This window comes from Myripristis murdjan, chromosome 18 (assembly GCF_902150065.1).
Source record: "Myripristis murdjan chromosome 18, fMyrMur1.1, whole genome shotgun sequence".
Taxonomy (NCBI): Eukaryota; Metazoa; Chordata; class Actinopteri; order Holocentriformes; family Holocentridae; genus Myripristis; species Myripristis murdjan.
In genome coordinates this window covers 12,460,332-12,481,535 of record NC_043997.1, presented here as the reverse complement: position 1 = coordinate 12,481,535, position 21,204 = coordinate 12,460,332, and the positions used below count along the sequence as shown (strand labels likewise).

At 44.1% G+C, this 21,204-nt stretch overlaps 1 protein-coding gene across 3 annotated transcripts in view; it reads left to right on the top strand.

The window, feature by feature from the left end:
• The window catches only part of tesk1b (testis associated actin remodelling kinase 1b), a 32,220-nt gene extending 14,291 nt beyond the window's left edge, over positions 1-17,929 (top strand). Inside the window, exons 3-11 of one of the 3 annotated variants that reach the window (XM_030075629.1) lie at positions 2,250-2,371; positions 2,785-2,833; positions 4,782-4,928; positions 6,435-6,517; positions 11,984-12,074; positions 12,862-12,945; positions 14,172-14,258; positions 15,278-15,374; positions 15,680-17,929. In XM_030075629.1, coding sequence (XP_029931489.1) covers positions 2,250-2,371; positions 2,785-2,833; positions 4,782-4,928; positions 6,435-6,517; positions 11,984-12,074; positions 12,862-12,945; positions 14,172-14,258; positions 15,278-15,374; positions 15,680-16,821 — 1,902 coding nt within the window. In that variant the 3' untranslated portion in view covers positions 16,822-17,929. Of the gene's footprint in view, positions 1-2,249; positions 2,372-2,784; positions 2,834-4,781; positions 4,929-6,434; positions 6,518-11,983; positions 12,075-12,861; positions 12,946-14,171; positions 14,259-15,277; positions 15,390-15,679 lie in introns of all 3 variants that reach the window. The other 2 variants (XM_030075628.1, XM_030075627.1) reach the window with 2 other exon arrangements.
• The last annotated feature ends 3,275 nt before the right edge of the window (positions 17,930-21,204 follow it).

Here is a 21,204-nt window from a genome sequence, read left to right as displayed (position 1 = left end):
GTAAACATATGTAAGTGGAAATATATCCAAATTGCATTTTTTTTAATTAGTGTAAAGTCTAACAAAAAGCCTTTTTAAAAAATGAAGAAGTATTATGGTACCAAGTATTCTTCTCCAACATATTTACTAGGTACAGACCACTGGAAAAAAAAAAAAAAAAAAAAAAAAATCACACCGTTTTGCCATTTTTTTCCCAGTGAAAATGGAAATTGTGATGCAAAAATTCCCTCTGGAATCAGCAAAATAATCGGCATAGGGTTTATTTTTACCATATAATTCAGCCTCACTCTCCAGGGGGGACGTAAGTGGACTATTGTGTGCTTGTGGTGCATTTGAGTGCCTGTGTGTGTGTGTGTGTGTGTGTGTGTGTGTGTGTGTGTGTGTGTATCCATGCATGCATGAGTGTCCCAGCGTCGGTGCTCTGCCACAGCACAGGCTCGGGGCTGCAGCTGCCTCTGTGGAGGGATCGACTCTCCATTGACGGGCTCTTAAGATGAAGAGGGCAGGCTTGATCTAATGGCAAAGACGCCAGACGCCTGTGTGTGTGTGTGTGTGTGTGTGTGTGTGTGTGTATTAATAGCATTACTCTCTCTACGTTCTAGTCTGGTGTCTAATAGGCTTTGAGGATTTTCCATCACCAACCCTGATCTGATCCCTTGCCCTGCTGAGATCCAGGCCACTGCCACACTCACTTCACTTCACTGCTTCTGACTCAGCACTCTCGCGACCAACATGACATCCTCTGTGTGTGTGTGTGTGTGTGTGTGTTGTGTGTTTCTCTCCATGCTCTCTCTCACACTCATCCCATTAATAAACATCATTCATACCCAAGCCACACCGCTTGTCACACTGTGCGTAAAAGACATTCGTTTTCACCTCGCCAAACATTTCCACACACTTTCACACTCTCTCAAACAACGATTGCTACACACACAAACACACACACACACACACACACACACAGCTCTCTCACTCTTTGCCTACAAGCGTCAGTGCAGAGTGGCACACACTCAGATTCACAGAGACTCTCCAGGCTCTGCTCCCCGCACCGGCCGCCTGCATGCGTGCGTCTTCGGGAGTCAAGCTGCTTCCCGAGCAAATATGCATTAAAATGTAGGCTGAGCGGAGCATGGCGCGTTGCCATGGTGACCATACCAGACGGAGCAATTGCCATAGCAGCAGGTTGAGGCATAGACTGTAAGCAGGTCACTTGACTTTTTTTTTTTTTGTCTGCCTCTAAGGCCAGTTTCTCTTGCTCTGAGACTTTTTATTTATTTTTATTGCACGTCTTTTAGATGGTCGTGATGCAGTTTGTCTGTTTAAAGTGAAGTTAACGTGCTCATTAGCATGCAACAGGCTGCTCCTGTGCACACTGTGTAGGGGTCACGTGGTTACAATTAATATTGCAATACACAGAAGAATTTTTAAAAATGTTGATTATATATTAGGAAATGTGTGCATTAATGTTTGAACAGGATGATGATGTAAATCAAATATTCCTGTTCCTAATAGATAATGCTTAATTTTGTCAGTTTAAAATAAAAATGTTATTGTTATTACAGGTTTCAGCAGCAGAATTATGTGTCACAACATCCCCAAATCACTATATAATCGCAGTAAATATTAATATTGAATTATTGCCCAGCCCTACATACAGTATTTAGGGATGCACAGATGCTTTTTTTATTTTTTTGGCTGATTCGATATCTAACATTTTCCTATCCATATCCGTCAATATGCATTTTTGGAAGAATCTCAGTATCTTGCAGGTGCAAATGCTCTTCAGACATGCCTTTTAAAATGAGATGAATTAGGTCATTTTTAAACAAAAGAGCATGCTGGTTACATTCCATTGCCTTTTTAGAAGTTGTTTTTAAGTGCCACTCCTAAGAGAAAGGTCACAAAAATGCCAGCCAAATGTCAGCCAAATATAGACAGTAAAAATAATATCAGAGCAGTATCAATATTGCTTTTTAAAGCTACTATTGACTGATACTGTTAGTCTGCTGATATATCAGTCCCTTTGGGGGACGGCTGTCACATGCATTCATGTCACTGTGAGGTGCTTTGGGTAAAAATTTTAATCGACTTTCCTGTTTTTCCTGCAGAGTGGACAAAGTTAATGCAATGCTTATTGTATCCGGAAATGCTCTTTTGATTCTCTGTGATCTGAAATCTTTAATAGTGGATTCACACTAAACTGTCTGTGTGTGTGTGTGTGTGTGTGTGTGTGTGTGTGTGTCATCCAGGTGCAGCACCGAGTGTCCGGCCAGGTGATGGCACTGAAGATGAACACCATGGCGAGTAACAGAGCCAACATGCTCAGGGAGGTCCAGCTCATGAACCGACTCTCGCACCCCAACATACTCAGGTAAGTGTGTGTGTGTGTGACAGAAAACACACACGGATTTCAGTTTTGGCCTTTAATTCCAAGTCAATTCCAGCTGTCTGTTAGCATCAGTGCTGTTACTTTAAACCAGAGCAGCCTGGTCTCCAGTTTTCTTCTTCTTTTCTTCTCCTCGGTTCCTTTAATTCACAAGGACAGTTTCCATTATGCTTGAATCAGCATGGTCTATGTTACAAATACTCTGTTATGATTTTTTTCCCTATTGTGAAAACTTCCTTTACTGGAACGGATTTGTTTTTATTTCTGGAAAACCATCAGTTGTGCATAAAATATCTTTCTCCGTCTAGAAACTCGGCCTCCTCCTCTTTGCGCTGCCCTCCTCTCCCTCGCTCTCCTCTTTGCTAATGAACTGGAGTGTTTGTCTGCTCTGCCTGCAGGTTTATAGGAGTGTGTGTCCATGAGGGACAGCTCCACGCTCTCACAGAGGTAAGGCACTAATTTGTTTGCCGCGCAGTGGGGCATAATGACATTTAAGAGCCGGAGTCACTTTATTCACAAAATGCATTAAATAAACTGGAATTTTGAATCGTGGTGCAAAAGGACCAGTAACATGGCAACACTGATGAAGACAGGACGTGCAACATATCACTCTGCATGAATACAGAAAATCATTTTATCATCACTGGCGCTCATGCAGCAAGTTGCATCCACATCAGTGCAACATGTGGTCGTTCTGCTAATTGGAATGGAAATGCATGAAATGAATACGCAGCCTGAGCATTAATCTTGGGCTAACATGGGTGTCTGTCATAATGTTTTGAAAACAGTGGTTAAACTTATTTGTAGTTGCCCCACCAGTCATAATCCCACTTGACATTTTTAGTCCATTTTTGCCCTGTAAACCAAAGATCTGAAGATTTCCTCCAACGTACACTCTCCAAACAAATCTTCCAGAACGACTGGTGGTATATGCTCATTATTGGCTGCTGTTAATGAGTCATCTTGACATGTACCCTGTTATCAATATGATTCTGTGTTTTATAATGATAATGGCCGATTGAGTAATTTGAAGTTACAACATTGCTTCTGCAGATGTTCCCATTTCCAAAAAATGAAAAGTCCTGTCTGCAACTCATTTTGCTTTCAAGTCCACTTTGTTTTTTTTGTTTTTTTTTTGCCAGTGTTGAAGAGGTCGCTCATCAAGACAGCAGCCCTACTTTTGGTTTTAAAAAAAAGAAAAAAACCTTGCGTCTCATGAGCGCACCTCTTATCTAATCTACAGTATGACAGTCAGACTCTCCAGACCGGCGAGGCAGGGAGAAATCTCTGGAGTAAACTCAGATCTATTGGACAGATCGAGGTCAGGCAGTTCAGGACATCTCACCTGCTGTCTCGTGTGTGATGGGCTGAGCCGATGTTGCCATGGTAACCAAGTAGCTCCATAGCATAGAAGCCAGGGTTTTTTTGCGGGATCTTCAGGGTGCTGATGTCTGCTGCGTTGGCTGTGCTTGAGTGACACATCATCTCGTTGTATTGATCGGATAAGAGGTCATTTGGTTTCCCAGACACAACTAACCAAGTTAAAATGTAACCTCAGGAATCCTGCAGCTTCAGTCTGTTTATATTCGGCTGCTTATTGCTTTATTATTATTATTATTATTATTATTTTAAAATAAGGAATTGTTAATAAATCAGTCAGTCTGTAGGGCTTGACTGTTGGACGGTGGATAGTGGTTATGGTGCATAAATTGACACTTGCTATCGCAGTAACATTATCTGTTACCGGAAACCATAGCAACAGGAAGTGTAAATCATAATAGTGATAATGTTGTTGCAACAACGTGCATGACAAGAAACGAAAAAGTGAACATTTGAACAGGATTAATAAACCTGATAGAACTTTGAAATTAAACAGAAGAAGAAAAAAAAAGTCAGAAAAATTAAATAACAGGCAAAAACAGCTTTGGAAGCAATTTTAGACTAAACAGAGAGAAACTTTAATGTATATGTAGCTGTATGTATATCTGCATGTAAAAGTAAATATGTATATGCAGTTATATATTTAAACCCATCATCAATACGGTGCAGTCTTTCCAGAGTGGCTGCCACCAGATTCTTGCTTTTCTCTTATTTATCTGTGTAATTTAATCATTATATTTTTCCCCATTTTTTGCTGTTGTTTCTTTCTCATTTATCTTTAATATCTGCTTTTATTAACCTTATGTGTCTCCCACCTCCTGTTTTTCAAAATAAAGAAAAATTAGTTACATAAAAGAGAGCTAATTAGGTCTTGATGTCACAAAATGATGCAAGTAGCATCAGCAGATGTTGGTGCCCGCCGCCATCTAAACATCTGGGATGATTTCATTATTCGCTGATTCATTCGTTGCTAATTACCCTCCTGTTGTTGTTGCTGTTTGTCATGATTATGCAGTATATCAATGGTGGCAACCTGGAGCAGCTGTTGGACAGCGATGTGTATTTGTCGTGGAACGTCAGGATCAGCCTGGCCCTGGACATCGCCCGGGGACTGCAGTACCTCCACAGCAAGGGCATCTTCCACCGGGACCTCACCTCCAAGGTGATAACACACAAATACACACGCATCACTGATCACCTGCACACGTTGCATCTTCCACAGGGACTTTGCTTCCAAGGCTGCATGAACACGGTGTGCATCACACACACGCCGTGTTGCGTTCACGTGTATGCACATGGAAGAGGAAGTCACATAGGTATAACTTCATGTGCACACAGGTACGGCTTTGTGTGTTTAGAGGCTTTGCAGGTGCATCGCAAACCTCCCATAAGCACGACAGGCACCGTCATGGAAGTCCAGCTGAGTGCAAGTAATGACTAAATATACAACAGCTGCACGAGAGGAAGAAGAGCTCATGAAAAAAGATTGTTGTGCTGTGGGTTCAGGTCAATTCCAGTGAGGATGACAGATTCGCCTCTAAATTGTGGTTACAGTGACACAGGAAGCTGCCTCGTCTTGGTCTCTTCTCCAAAACACTTGGACTTGTTGCATGAACGTGTCAGCCCAGCTAACCTGTCCTAAACAAACAGCTGGTTTTTGGCTTTTTTTTTTTTTGCCTAGTTACCTATCCAGCAGTCCCTTTTTGTTTTTTTTTAGCAAAGAAACAGGTGTTCATATTAACATTTGCAGCCCTACCAGAAGTGAAAAGCATGATTCTGTTGAGCCATATGTGGGATGAACCATGCTGTTTTAGCACAATGCAAACTTATTCTGAACACATTTGTAACATAGAAATGCAACATTGCCATTGATTCCTAATAATATTCACTCTCGTATAGGAACTGTATTTATTAAATGACACATTTAGTTTCATAAATTGCTGATGCATATACATATTTCCCTGAAACATAAAACCATATGTGTGAATTCAGGGAGTGAGACGATGATGATTGGATAACTATGAAAAGCCTGTCAGTCGGGAACCAATCAGCTGACGGTACCTGGAGAGTTTCCTGACTGAAATAGCTCTGCTCATGTCGAACATCTGACTCTTCCTCCAGCCTCATGCAAAAGTTACACTGCATTACACTGCAAAACCTTTCCAGAACATCAGCAGAAGCTCTGTTCACCTTTTTTGTGTTGGGCTCCCACCACCGGCCGACAGGGACAGTTGCCTCTACGATGAATGTTTGCTGACACACAAATCAGATGTGTTAACAAGATAGTGACGGTGTACAAATACTGTGGTTTTGCTATCTTAAAAGCTGACACGGCAAATGAGCAATTCCCAGTCAGACAGGCGTTTGTGCTCAGTTGTGTTGAGGTGCAGCTTGTACGTGAAGAAACGCAGGCCGTTACCAGCAATCAATCGAGCGCTGTAATCAGCGGTTAACGGTGGAGATTTCCCAAGAGCTGAGGACATCCAGCAAGGTTGCCAGACTCCGCGTTACCTCACCTGAAAGCCACAGGAAGTGGAAGCTCTGCTCAATAAAAATCTGCAAGTTGATCTCAGATAAGAGGCTAAACATGCATACAGGAATGCACTTGCACACACACACAGTTAACAGGAGTAATAAAGCGATGTGTGTGTGTGTGCCCTCTGTGCAGAACTGCCTGGTGCGCTGGGAGAGCGGTGTGTGCACGGCCGTGGTGGGGGACTTTGGCCTGGCGGAGAAAATCCCAGAGTACAGGTCAGTGTGAGAGTCCGCTCCTCAGATTCTGTCGCCACACACACTTAATATCCTCCCATCTCCCTCTCTCACTCTCTGTCACTTATTGTTTTCCTCTTAAGGTTCGCATGCTTTGCTTCTATCTATCTCGGCATGCACAAACATCTCCCCCACTCTCTTTGCTCATCTCTCTTCTTCTGGAGACACTGTCTTGGACACACACACACACACACAACAAAGGATCCATTAAACATTCAAAACACAGTCTGATTTTTTTTTTTTTTTCCAAAGTATGCAGACACACACTGTCCCTCCCTTCATCACCAGCTCTCTCTACGATCAATATTAGCAAGCTTCGTTTCAAGGGGGAACACATAGCAAGGACATAGTGACTTGAAATACACGTTGAAATACATTGTTGATAATGTATTGTTGATTAGCTGGCTAGTTAACGCTGTGATAGGTTACTTCTTGCAGGATGAGTAGCAGTTATGCGAGGTAAGTTACGTTAAGGTGCAATAAAAAAAAACAAAAAAAAAAGCTTTTCATGCAGTAATGAGGCACCTAACTGGGCTCACCTAACCTCCCAGGCTTTCTCCTTCATCCAGAGTGAAAAGCCTGGAAGAAGCTCGCCGATTATTGTGGGGAAAAGGGGAGGAAGCCTTTAAGACCCACAATCTGCCCCTCTCATTGGTCTCGACATGTGGATTTGAACCGGAAAGCACAATTTGTTAACCGTGCCACTAATTTTGTACAAGTCTCTACAGTTGCCCGATTTGGTTTTGCCCCCCCAAGAGCTCTGTTCTTCGCGGACTGCTCCGTTTTCACCTTCGCACTCTCCCGGGGGAAATGTTTTCTGCAGGGCGGGCAGAAACGACGCTCCAAAAACTCTCTGGATAAAAACAGGGGAGCTTTATCAAGTCTAAACTTAACAAATTTTAAATATATTTATTCATTTGTGCGTTTTTAACCCCCCACAATCATGACCTGAGTTCATTTAGTTCTGTTTTCAAATTCGCCTTTAATCAAAGCTTCTGCCATCAAAATGTACGAGTTTTCCACACAGTCTTATGCGATATCTTTCACCGCAAAGCAACTACTTGATGTTTCCTTCACAAAAATCAGGTGGCTTATCTTGGGATGTGGCCTCTACTGTATTGAGACAGAGCTGAGCAGCTGTACTTCCTAAAAATGCTGCCTAACTAGGAGGCTGCCTTGCAAATGAGACAGCCCATATTTCTGTCTGACCTGCCATGACGCACGAAGGGAGTTGGGACGGCAGGACTGGGCGCTCTCCTCTGCTCTCTGCGTTGGTCTCTCTCTCTCTCTCTCTCTCTCTCCGTGTGTGTGTTTCTCTCTCTCTCTCTCAGTCTTCCTGTCTTTGTCTCAGCCCAGGGCAGCTGTGTGTTTATTATGCTGTGACATTTACATGGCATATTTTATTCATCGCCTCCAATTCACCTCCAGCCCACGCCGACTATAAATGACCGGCTAGGTTACAAGCATCCCCCGTTTGCGGTTTTCAGCTGGCTCTCGGATGACATCATGCGCGCCGTGCCACAACCGGACCCCCGCTTCTCCCACCACCACCGTCCCTATGTGGCTCCGATTAGACACGCCGTTTTCTTTATGGATATTGATTGACAGGGGAGTGAATTGATAACGATGCAGAGCTGTTGGAAGTATCGGGAGCGGGGTGTCGACCCTGACCTCAAAGAAATGCGGCGGGGAGGGGGTAGCAGCCAACATTTTACTACCTCCTGCCCACACACACACACACACACCCACACAAAACCATGACATTCACACACACTCGCACATCCCACTAGCTCTTCGTCCTCCCCTGCAGTCTCTTTAGTAAATGTGTCTGCAGTCATTTAGTAAACACACAACTGTTCCTGAGAGGAGGCAGCTGCCACTGTAACCCAGCCTGCCCTTTTGCCTCTGTGTGTGTGTGTGTGTGTGTGTGTGTGTGTGAAAGCAGTGTTTCCACTCGCTCCATTTGTGCTTCACCGCCTCTCATTTTTACCTCAAGTGTGCTTCATTGTCAAGTGCGACCCTGTTAACTTCAGTTTTTTCATTCATTTGACTTTTTTTTTTTATGAAGCATACGGCAAAATACACCTTCACAACCAAAATGCGGGGCCAAAATCCAAATATATATAAAAAAAAACACAAGATGAATGAATGAATGTTTTATTTCGGTCATTTTCAAGCGGCAGAAATCAAATACACCTATGAATAGACAATTACTCATGCACAAATATTTAAACAATAAATAATATTTCATTTCCTTTCAGTGGAAAACCAAAACAAATATATAATATATACAAATAAACGAAATAGGAGGAAAAACAATATGAAGTATACTGCAACTTGGATCGCTGAAACAGAACACTTCTCTGCTGTTTCCCATTTCTGGTGCGCTTTGCTGATCCAAGCTGAGGCAGAGGCCACCTCGTCGATCTGATCTCTGAACAGCCTCCCTGAAGGAACCAGAGCCCATCAGCACTCGTTGCACACCGTTCAGTGTCAGGAGCCTCTTCCCCCAAGCTGCTCCATCCTCTACCGGCTCCACAAACCAGATTTTTAGACGGCAGGAGCCTCTCAGTTTGAACTGTTTGAACACGTGTTTGTTTGGCCTGGCTCTGCCTCCAATGCCTCCTAATTCTCTAAGTTACTTGAGTACAAATAAGCAAAGATGTTGTTTGCATGAAATACTGCTCTTACTGCATACATCCATACATACAAGCAAACACTCACCCAGCAAATATTTTGAGTACAAATAAGCCACATTACCCAACACAGAAAAAAGATAAAGTGTGCAAGATGAGTGTGCTCCTGGTTCCTGTTTTTGTGATGCCGTCTGATCCTGTCGGGACTTTTTCCAAGGCGATGCCGTCGGTTTTTCCCTCGCCTCGGGTGTGGGCTAGCACTCGTGCTGTACCTGGATTTTTTTTTTTTTTTTGTGCATGCGTGTTTCAGCAAACAGTGTCACACGAGCCGTGTGTTCTCTCTTGGCCGGCTCCCACTCGGGCGGTCAGGCAAAAATATTTTTATATTTTGACTAGAAGTGAAGGACCAGTCGCTCCTCCGTGATATTGAGAAAGTCCTGCAGCCCCTTGTAAGACACACAGGATAGAGTGAACAGTGCATTTTTTTGACGGGTTCCTGTTTTGAGCTCGTGCTTGTGACACAGTCAAATTTGCGTCCGTCATTTGCAAGAGTGTGTTTGCTTTATGTCAATCAAACGTGAGTGCATGCTGCAGCAAAGAGAATGCACTGTGTTGACATCCCTGCTTGTGTGTGTGTGTGTGTGTGTTTCTTTTGGAGAGCTACCCCTGTGCTTGTGGCATGGAGGGGAGGCAGGGGAGATGAAGGGGGTTTAGGAAAGACCTCCAAATAAGGTCAAACTATTCCAGCCTTCCATGTCTCGCCCTCTCCCTCCGTCTGCCTCACTCCATCTTTACTTCTCCTCTGTCCACCACTTCACTCTTGTTCCCTCACTGTGCTGCCGTCTCGACCTGCAGGAAGAGATCTTCGTATTAAAATGAATAAATTTACTCCACAGTTTTTTCCTCCGGCATCCTTTCTTAACTTAATCTGCCCACCTCTGTCCACTTCTGTGTTTTCTCTCGTCTCTTTCCCTCTGCTGCATTCGGTGCTCACTCTTTTCTCTCTCTCTCTCTCTCTCTCTCCTTCTCTCTCTCTCTTTCTTTCTTTCTTTCTGTGTCGCTGCCTTTTGCTCCACTTCTCCAAATGATGTTTACACTGGGAGCCATGACTCTGTTCCCCTCTCTCTCCCTCTCCTTTCTTTTTTTTTCCCTGCCGATGTCGCTTCACTTCTCCAAATGATGTTTACATTGGGAGCCGTGACTGTCTCAGCTCCTCTCCCTCGCTCTGCCATCACTTCCCTCCCTGTATTTTTGCAGTATCATAGCCCACAGTAGCAGATGGAAATAGCACAGAGAGGAAGTATCTGCCAGCGGGGTGTGTGTGTGTGTGTGTGTGTGCGTGTGTGTGTGTGTGTGTGTGTGTGTGAATGCAGGCATGTGTGCAAGCACGTTGTCCTTGCACACTCTTGTGTTCCTTCCTTTTTATACTGTTAAAATTGCGCAACGATATCGCCACATAACTGAAAAACACTGCTGTCTCTTAGATACAGAGGATGTGTGCACACGTTCACACACATGCACACACACACACACACACACACACACACTCAGAGCTATATTTCACCCCAAAAGACCTCTCTTGATTAGGTTCCGCTTTAATGAAATGGAGTGTAATGCCTGTTTGCTTGACTGTCCGTTTGTTTGTTTTGCCTGTGTTTCATTTTGCAGGGCTGCTAAAACGGTCTGCACCAGAATGGAAACTATTTCTTTTGACAATTTCTCATGTGCTGAAGGTTGGGAATTGCAAGGGGAAGTCTGGAAACAAACACCATTCCATCATAATGTCCACACACACACACACACAGCTTCACATTTTATGCAGCTGCAGAGCCACTGCCATGTTACACACTGAAGAAGAAACCATCTCGAGTGCAATGAGGCCTTATTAATGGTCACCCAGCCAGTCAAATTATCTTCTAATACACTGCACTAGAGCTGTTTATTTACATGTATGATCAAAGATTAATGTTAAAAAAATGTGTTTTGAGTTGCAAATGTCAATCTATGACGTTTCCCAGGCAGTTTTGGATAAATCCCAGTTAATGCGTCACATTGGACTCCGTCTTTATTGCCTCCCCTCACTGACGGATTAATTCAATCCTCACAATCAGGCCAGTTTGCGGTGCGTTGAGCTAACACACCCACACACCCACCAGCCTCCAGTCAGCTCGTCAGACTTATCTGAATAGCGGGCGCTGGTGTTCTTGTCCAATTTGTTGGCAAAACACAATGAAGAACTTTGTCATCCGGAGCCACGGTGTAATTGCAATCAAAATGACAACGGCCGAATGATGCAGATTAGAATCCAGATTATGTGGAAGTTTGGACGGTCGATGTGGGCCAAAAAGTGTCTTGTCAACACAGCCTTTTATTATCTATTAACACACATTGAACCAGCGCCTTTGCCACAAACTACATCATTCACTCATTAGTTTGAAATAGCATTGTCACACGCTACAGATTATGTGTTGCTGCTTAACGTACCGTGTGATCAGCTCTCTGTAAAGAAGTGCAAATATGAGGAACATCTCTGGCTCAAGTGCTTGAAGGTGCGATGCCATGGTGTTAGTTTTTACACCGTGTTAAGAGGCAATAAACAGCCGTGTTGACAAGTATCTTTGCAGGATGTTTTTTTTTTTTTTTTTTTTGCCCTGTTGACCTTCCACATAAACTCGACTTGTGGTGTTTTGTTGCTGCCCAAAGCTTTGAGAAGAGCCACCTTAGTGTCAGTCTGACATGAAACGCCTCCCTCTGTTTTCCTTTTCTCACCCCTCTCTCTCCCTCTCTCTCTCTTTCTCCCCTGTCCCCACAGCGAGTCAGAGGACCAGGAGCCCCTGGCTGTCGTCGGCTCCCCCTACTGGATGGCTCCAGAAGTGCTGAGAGGAGAAGTTTATAATGAGAAGGTACTGATGGATCGCTTTCATTACCCCGCAGCTGCACCTTTTTGTTGTGAGTTCAAGGTGCATTTTGGGTGCGATGAAAGACGGTCAAACAAAAGCACAAGGGAGCAGACACTGAAAGAAAGTAACACGTATTCTAATCGATTGCATGTGTTCAACACCAACACAGAATTTATTTGTGTAGTAGGCGTGCTGCTTGGCCTGCGGTTAGTATTTATCTGTCTCTTGTTTCTGATAGGGTTGCACAGCAGTTGATTTTTTTCTCACACGGTTCAATGAACTTTCATTGTCACGAAACGGTAAAAATCAAACTGTTGCAGCAGTAACAGAATAAAAGAATAAAAAGAAACTCATACAAGGAATATAAGCACACGACAAAGATACAGAATAAGCAATAAAACCGTAATAATATCAACAAAATATGATAAAACAATAAAAGCAAAAAAGCTGTAGTTTATGTAAACACGCACTGCCTGGAATTTCAGTATATAAGAGACTGAAATATTGGAAATATGAGAAATAGTATGAATTTTTATATATGTATTTATATGGCAACAACCATACAAAAGATTTTTAGATTTTTTAAATTTGGTTTACTAATGATCTAATGATCTAATCTTATTTGAGTATCTGATTTTTTAAAATTTGAACAACAGCAGAAGAGAATGAAGATGTGCAAGTGAAAAAAAGAGACCTCAATAAGCATTATAAACAAAAGTCATGTACATTTCTTGTATTTTTTCCCCTCTGCGTGTGTGTGGCTGACCGCCGTGCCTTCATCTCTCCTCAGGTGGATGTGTTTGCATACGGCATCATCCTGTGTGAGATTATTGCGAGGATACAGGCCGACCCCGACATCCTGCCACGCACCGAGGTACTGGAAACACCAATTTTCATCACAGCGCTTCAGCTGTCCCCCCTGTTTCCGTCATCACATATTCATCTCACACAAACACACGGTGCACGTCTCATCCTCATGCATGGGACAATGCAGCGAAGAGCTCGACGAAACACCGTTTGCAGCGCGCTCGTTCAGGAGGACTCCTTGCAGGACCTGAGCAGCGGGCTTCCCTCCAGAATGCCACACATCCACTTTGCTGCTTTAATTTCCTCAGTCCGTGTGTCAAAATCGCCTCAGACCCACTTATCTGTTGCGCAAGCAAGCGGAGGCCTGGGTGATTCATGCCTTTTAATAACGGCTAATGTGCTTTTACCATCGTGTCGGCAGTCATTTTGAAAGAGCACATGCTAGTTGTTTTAAATGGTGGATGTCTCATTGTGGAACCGAGGTGCTCATTTTGCGGATAAAGAAGCTGATGTTCATTGCACAGCACTTGTAAAAAAACTGAAATGTCTAAAGTGGGAGGAATTTGCAAGTAAAGGGTTAGAAATAACTACTACCTGCAGTAGTGTTTAGTAGTGAGGCTTTATTTTCAAGCCTTTTTACAGAAAGGATAGATATAGATAGATAGATACTTTATTCATCCCGGAGGAAATTCACAGTTTTCAGCAGTATCCACAGAGTACACGATTAAGTAAATAAAAAAATAAAGAATAAAAGATGACACTCGAGATCTAAAGATCTAAGTACCCAATGTGCAAAAAACAATGTGCAAAAAACCAAAAAACCTGTGTGCATCGATGTATACAATGTGCATAGATGTGGGCAATGTGCAAATTTACAGTATAAACAGATGATAAATAGCTGATAAATCAAAACCAAACCAAAAAAAAAAACAGTGTGCATCAACCAGGTGTGACATTTTTCAAATACTTTCCCAAATCCTTCAAATATTCACATAATGATGAGTCTTTTCAGTTTCTAACGGTCTCTGTATTGAACATGTGAGCTGTATGAACCTGGGGCGTGCACACCCACGTCCAGAGCCTTTTAATTTAGCATGAGAGCATTTCTCCCCCTTGTGGCCATTTTGTATAACTGCAGGTTAAACCTGCTTGCCCCCTGGCAGTAGGTCAGCTCCCCATTCAATAAGAGGCTGCGCGATGCTTTTGTTTAAGTTGGCTGCTCTTCATTCACACACACACAAAGATATGAATGCCGGCCCACGTGTCTTGTTTTTGTTTGTTTTGTTTGTGTAGGACTTTGGTCTGGATGTGGAGAACTTCCAGCACATGGTGGGAGACTGTCCTCCTGACTTCCTGGAACTGGCCGTCACATGCTGCAATGTAAGACACACCGCCTGTGCACACTCCCACACACGGCCAGACGCTGATCTGTGGCTTTCTCCCTCTCTCCTCTGTGTATTTTCTGTTTAATTCTCCGTTTGCTGCAGGGCATGTCGTCCCACGAGCCTGTTGTAATTGATTGAATAATACAGAGAGAGGCTGAGGGAAATTCTTGGTGCATTGTTAGTGTAGCATTTGGTAGGAAAGGTCAGAGAGCATTTAGCCCCCTCTTACATAAGACACATCTTAAGAAATGACGTAAGGAGAAATTTTAGGATGCTCATAGGATGCAGTCGCTCAGTATTTTCTTTGACAGTCTCATTCTTATGAATTTCTCTAATTTTCTCACCGTACTTACACACTTCTCAAAATAGGGTCTGAGTTAATTATGGTTAACAGACTTTAGGCTTGCTACCACTGAGGCTAGGAGACTAAATTTAGATTCTCATGGATTAAAATAAGCATGTATGTTCCTATCAGACAGTGGGAAACATGGCTTGATATTCCCAATCACATCAATCAATTAATTGGAATTATGCTTTACTTAAATAAGTACATGAAAAGATGTAAAAGTGGGATGTTTTTATTGGCTCAAGTCTAGACATTAGATAGCTTATTTGCAGTGAGACAGATGTTATGTGCAGCGAAACACATGAAAACTGAAGATGTAAATTATAACCTGATTTTCTATAATGTGGAAAATCAACAGCTTAGCTTGTAATTTGAGAACTTTTATTTATTTTTTTTTTTCATAGAAAGAAACATGAGAAGAAAGTTGAAATATATGAGAAAATAATTTTTCATGAGACTAAAGTTAAAAAGGTGCAGAATTTTATTTTTTATTTAATATAATTTTTTTTTTGCCTTTCCTTAAGAAGCTTTCATGAATCCCTCCCCTGGTTCCTCTGTAGCTGCTCACCTTACTTAAGACACTTTTAATCGAGCGGTGTCTTGCGGTGTCTGTCCCCTTCCTGGTGCCCCTTCCTTCTCAGTCGTCACTCGGTCTGTTTCTCCTCCAGATGAACGCAACGCGCCGTCCGTCCTTTTCCCAGATCGTAGTGGAGCTGGAGAGGAGAGAGTCTGAGAGAGCACAGAAAGACCAGCCAGTAGTCAAGCGTGAGTCATCAGGTGGTGTGTATTTATTTCCACTTTGACGTTAGCACATGACCCATGGAGTCTCTGTTTGGCATTTTTTACTCAGTTATGGAGGGGTGTAGGCTCCAATCGCTATGCATCTAAGGCTAAATATTTATTAATCTGTGCAACAAATTCATTAATGACCACTATGATGAAAAACATTTAGCCCTCCATCTTTGCAGTGTAAATGTTTCGCATTTTTGCCAATGTGCACTGATGTAAAAACAGGTCCTCTGTTATGTTGACTTGCTTTTCCTTTTTTTTTTTTTTTTTTTTTTTTGAAGATGTTACCCCAGAAATCGGGCCCCTGCGCAGGGGATCTCTGTGTCTCCTGACCGATCTGCGCCTCTGCCGCAGCAAATCAGACATGCTGCACCCCCCGGCCACACCTCCCTCCACGACTTTAGCACCTCCCACCCGGATCAACCCATTCTCTCAGCGGGAGGACCTCAAGGGGGGGAAGATCAAGCTGTTCGACACCCCCAGCAAGTCGGTCATCTCCCTGACCTTCACGCTGCCCCCGCCTCAGGACCCCTACAGCAGCCCGTCTTCATCGGAGGCCGAGGGCAATGAGCCGCCCAGGAGGCACAGGCGCTGCCAGTCGCTGCCCTGCACCCCCCCGCCTCACCTCACGTCGGCACCAAATACCGTCCTCACTGAGGACAAGGAATCTCCGTCTCAAATGGACACTGTGAACGGTGCGAGCGAGGAAGAGAGACTGATGTCAGGTGAGGAGGAGGAGGAGGAGGCCGGAGAGAGGAAGAGCGCGACCAACCCGACAGGCGACTCAGGTCTCCCTCTGTCCTTTGAACCTGTGACGCTGGAACTGCTGGACCAAAAGAAAGACAACGAGGAGGAGGAGGAGGAGGAGGAGGAGGAGCTCATGGACTGCACCAGCTCCCCAGACACACAAGACAGCGCCTCGTCGTCTTACTCCAAACTCTCCCCTCCTCCGTCCCAATCCTCGACCCCCTTCCAACCCTCAACTCCTCCTTTTACAAATGGCTGGGGGTCCGCCATCTCCAACGGGCCTCCTTGCCTGCCGCCCCTCTCTCATTTGGAGAACAACAACGTGGTCATCAGTCGACCCCTGGGCTGGGGCAGCAACAGCACCACCAACGGCTACCACTCCCCAAACGACGACGATCCCGCCGGCCCATCGCCGTTCGGCTCCGACAGCGGCCACTCCTTAGACCAGGAGGAGGTGATCTCCTGTCCCGGCTGCTGCTTGGCCGGCCTCCGCTTCCCGTCCCTGTGTCTCAGAGCTCCACCGCGCAGAAACCCCTACAAGAACCTGAACGGGGACCACGCCGCGTCTCACGGGCTGCTCTGCCCGGGACCCAAGGGCCTGCCGCCCTCCCCGACCCCCACAACCACCACCACCAGCCTAGAGCCGGGACTCACCCTGCCTGGGGCGCAAACATAGACGCCCACCCCCGACCTTGACACCAAATACACCAGGAATCTCCCAGAAAAGAGGCTCGGTTCGCCCGCCGCCCGCGTGGACGTCTGCACCGATAGCTCTGCCCTGGAAATTAGCGGGTTTTCTAACAAATTTGCACAGATTTTAATCCAGCAATACCCCGCTAATTTTCCAGACATGCATTTTGGTGCAGATGGGACACACACAAACACACACACACACACATACATACACAGACTGGAGAGGGCAGCGCTCCAAGTGTCTAATGCTGGATTTGCTCGTTTAAAACACTCCTACGCTTTCCCATACGCTAAATTGGAAGAACTGCCCGTGGTGAAGGGATAGAGACTCACTCCAGCTGTAATAACGAGCTGGTGGCTTTGCTGGCCTCTTGTCGTTTGGCGCCCTCTGCTGGGCTGGAGGCGTTGCAGCTTCAGATGTCAGCTGTGCCTGTGCAGGTCTGACTGATAGTATGCAGTGACAATTGAGCATGAAAACACTCCCCTGTCCCGTCCGGTCAGCTGGATCCTGTATATTCCCTGATGTAAAGAATCTTTTTGACTGATGATGATGATGATGATGATGATGCTGATGATGCTACGATGAGGAATGTTTATGCCTAGTATTACTGTTGCAATGATTTTTAACATTTGATGCTGTTGGAATGAAAGGGCAGTTTTGCTTGGTTCTTTCATTTTCAAGAGGTGTATGGTGCACTGTGGATAGACGTGTGTGTGTGTGTGTGTGTGTGTGCGTGCGTGTGTGTATATAAAGCAGGAAATGTTGGAATGCGTGCATAAGAAGGTGTGGTAGATGCAAGTTGTGACAGTGAATGGGTTGTGTGTGGATGAGCAAGTGTGGAAGCGTGTGTGTGTGTGTGTGTGTGTGCCGCACATCACCCTCACGACTGTTTTTGTTGCTGTATGATCTCTCCATTGGCCCTTCAGGCTGCCTGGTAAAGCACTTCAACTGTATTACTGTTGTTGTTAATAAGGAAACTATTGATATCATTAATACTTTTAAGTATGAAATACGGTCAAAGACCTGCTTCGACAGAGTTGTACAGATTCTTATTATTTAAAGATGGCATTGAATAAAAAGATGGACTGCAGTGACGTTGGAACGTGTGTCTTTTTTTTGTTGGTGGCGTCTGTTTCCTTCTCAATCTACAGTCTGTCGCATAAAAACATCCATTTTATTTCAACACGCTTCTCATGGTTCCCTGCAAACGATGTAATCAAAGCCCAGTCCTTCTGCAAAACAACCTGTTTGTACCGGCGCACCTAAACGCATCCTCAGCCGCTGTAATTGCTGTAATTGCCCCAGTCGTCACCTTTCCATTTTCCTGTTCATCTCTTTAAGTAGATTATAGCCTTTCCTCCCTTTCTAATTAACCTGCCTTCAATTAAATCCTTACCTCTCCACCCCTTTCACCCTCCTCCCCTTTTTGCCACCACACACAAGATGCATCTTATTCCGTCTCCTCCTCCTGTGCCTCTGTAGTTGCATTATTTTTCATGCTTTGTGTCATCCACATGCTTGGCTGTATCTGGATATTGCGGCGTCTAGCTCGCCTTGTCCTGAGGTGTCCGGGTTGCCACGGCGATGCCAGGTGTAGCCGCTGTCCAGTCGGGTGTGGTGATGGGATTGTGGGGCATGATTTTCCTGCACATCACAGGTGAGTTCTGGACTCAATATATCAGGGTTAGCTAACGTTAAAGAAAAAAAAAAACATTATTTTCTTAAGTCAGTGCTGTAGCTGTAGGCTGTGGTGCTGTGCGCTGAAGAAGCTTTTTGTTCACATCCACCCTCAAAAGTCTTAACAAAGTAAGTTGTGACAATAAGACTTAAAGGGTCAATGATCATCTCTCTCTGCTCTATTTTGGTGTCTGGGTTTCGTGCGAATGTCCCAGGATCGACTGGGTTAGTCTGCTACACCGCAGTGCATTCATTGGATTTAGGCTGCCTCCTGCGGTGGGACTGTCCCGATGCCAGCCCTAATACCACTTACACTGTACAGACGAAGACGCAGGGGTAAGCCTGCCCTCACCCCTGAGTGTGTGTGTGTGTTTGTGTGTGAGAGAAAATGCTGCATCATTCCACACATCATCCAATTTCAGCAGAGAAGTATAAAAGTTTTCCAGCCACAACCCAGTTTATCAGTCTTTGATTGGTGGCTGCTGGTGTTAATTTCCCCAAAATATACCCTTAGATCTACCGTCTTCACTACTTCACACACAGCTCCGTACTTTCCAAGTGGACTTATAAACAATCTAATCATCTTGGAAATTCCCAAACAAAGCCAGACCAGAGTTTCACTTTGGACAGAAAGGAAGAGTGAAATGAGAGAAAGGAAAGAAAAAGCAGGCATGATTTCATTTTGGAATGGAAAAGTAGTGACCAAAATGTTTTTTTTAAGGGAAAAACACATAGTCTGGAAAAATATATAACTGTTGCTCAGTTTTAATAGAAAAAACGAATGTACTTTCATTTCACACTAATTATTTTTTGTTGTCAATAATTATCAGCAGCAGTATTGTCATTGTCTTGTTTTTAGAGATATTGATCACCCACTGTTTGTGTACAACATATCAAACACTGGCCAAAATATTGATATGTTGATGAAGAAATCAAGATCTGGAAAAGTATTAGGAAATCTTTCAAGACTTTCTTATTGCATAAACTAAAAGAAAGTTTGAATAATGAGAGCATTTCTTTGTTAATGTGATACAAAAAGTTGCATATCTTAACTTTCACTCTAAAAATTTAAAAAATAAATAAACTGGTTGGTTGGACAATGGTAGGTGTTTTCAGTTAAGCATAATTTTAAGGATACTGTCAATAGAATAGTCCTGCGCCTAAATCAGTGTACTGTTTTATTTTTATTTTTGCCCACATGCATAGTGTATTAAAGTGCGCCTGTCTGTGCTGTAGGGATCCCTGGCAGGATGTGACGTGGTGTGTTGGGGTCTCGACTCGCAGCTGCGACGTCTCCCAGGCCTTCTTCAGCTTTGAGCTGTACAACATGGTCCGCCTGGGCGTCCACCTCAGCCCCGGCTCCACAGTCTGGGTCAAGCCACACAAGTTCGACTACAGTGATTTCAGTCAGTGACGTTCTCCAGCTCCCACGGTGCAGCACTGTCAAATCATCAGCCATGGAGAGCCTAGTGTCTGCAGATTTCTGTTTACCCACACATTACCGCAGCTAATTTCCCTGATTAGTTTCCTTATCTCTAAGTGAGGGTGTGCCAATTAGATAGATGGATAGATGGATACTTTATTGATCCCGAGGGAAATTCAGGAGGAATTAGAAGAAAATGGCAACCATTGATTTTGGTTGGGCTGAAAACCTACAAACTCTTAGCCTTAGAAATTTTAGAATTATCCTTGCTTTAGAGTTATGTTTGGTTTAATTGTATGCTACTAATTTTGTTAGAGCAAGTGTCTGCTTTTTCAAAGTGCGGATTATTGGTTTTGGCCCTATTTAGGCTACAGCAGTTACTTCTTAACAAGAATTTCATGCACTTCAAAACATGAAATACCAATACCCTTTTCTCTGTCTACCTAGCCTTCAGCCCTCCCTCCGTCGCAGTCGCTGTGAAAGGAGACAAGCTGTTGGTGAAGGTGCAGTTCCCCTGTGCGGCCAGCAGGAGGTGCTCTCTGAAGAGCTGCTGTCCCATCTCTGAGCTAATCAACCCCTGGACCACAGTGACAGTGTACCCAGAGCTCAATCCCTCTGACAACCAGGTCTCCTTAGCCTTGTCCTAATCTATTTATGCTTCTGGCGCTCATCAAAACAACACAGCTGCCCAAAAATAACTTTCAGTTTCAGGGAGTATCTGAGTGGTATCAGAGCACAAAATGTCTAAGTGATTCTTTAATCTGATTTATAATTGAAAAAAACACTTCTGTTTCCATTAAAGGTCACTTGTCTACCAGTGGATATTTGGATATGGTTTTAATTGAGAACGTCCAGGTGTTATTCACACAGCAGTTGGTGATTGGGTGTTCTTGCAGAGCCGCACAGTTTGGACCCAAGAAGTGATGTCCTATGTCGAGTTTCCTGGCTTGGCTCTGGGTCAGAATTATTGCGCTGTGGCCAACTTCTCTTTCCCAACCTTCTCCATGGCTGCTTCCCCCAAATCACGCCCTCAGTGTGTCCAGACAGTCTCTGAATCGGGTAAGAGGAACATGGAAATTGGGTCCAACTGGACTTTTGAAGCTTGAGGCAGTTAAATGCAGTAGTGGCCTTTTGCATCTTAGGTAGACACACAAAGTGCATTGAAGTGCCCTCAGGTTTAACTGCTCAACCCATCATAAATCAGCAATTAATCTTCCTTAATGTTTAGGCTCAGTTTCTCCTGTCCCTTTTCACAGGAGTATCCT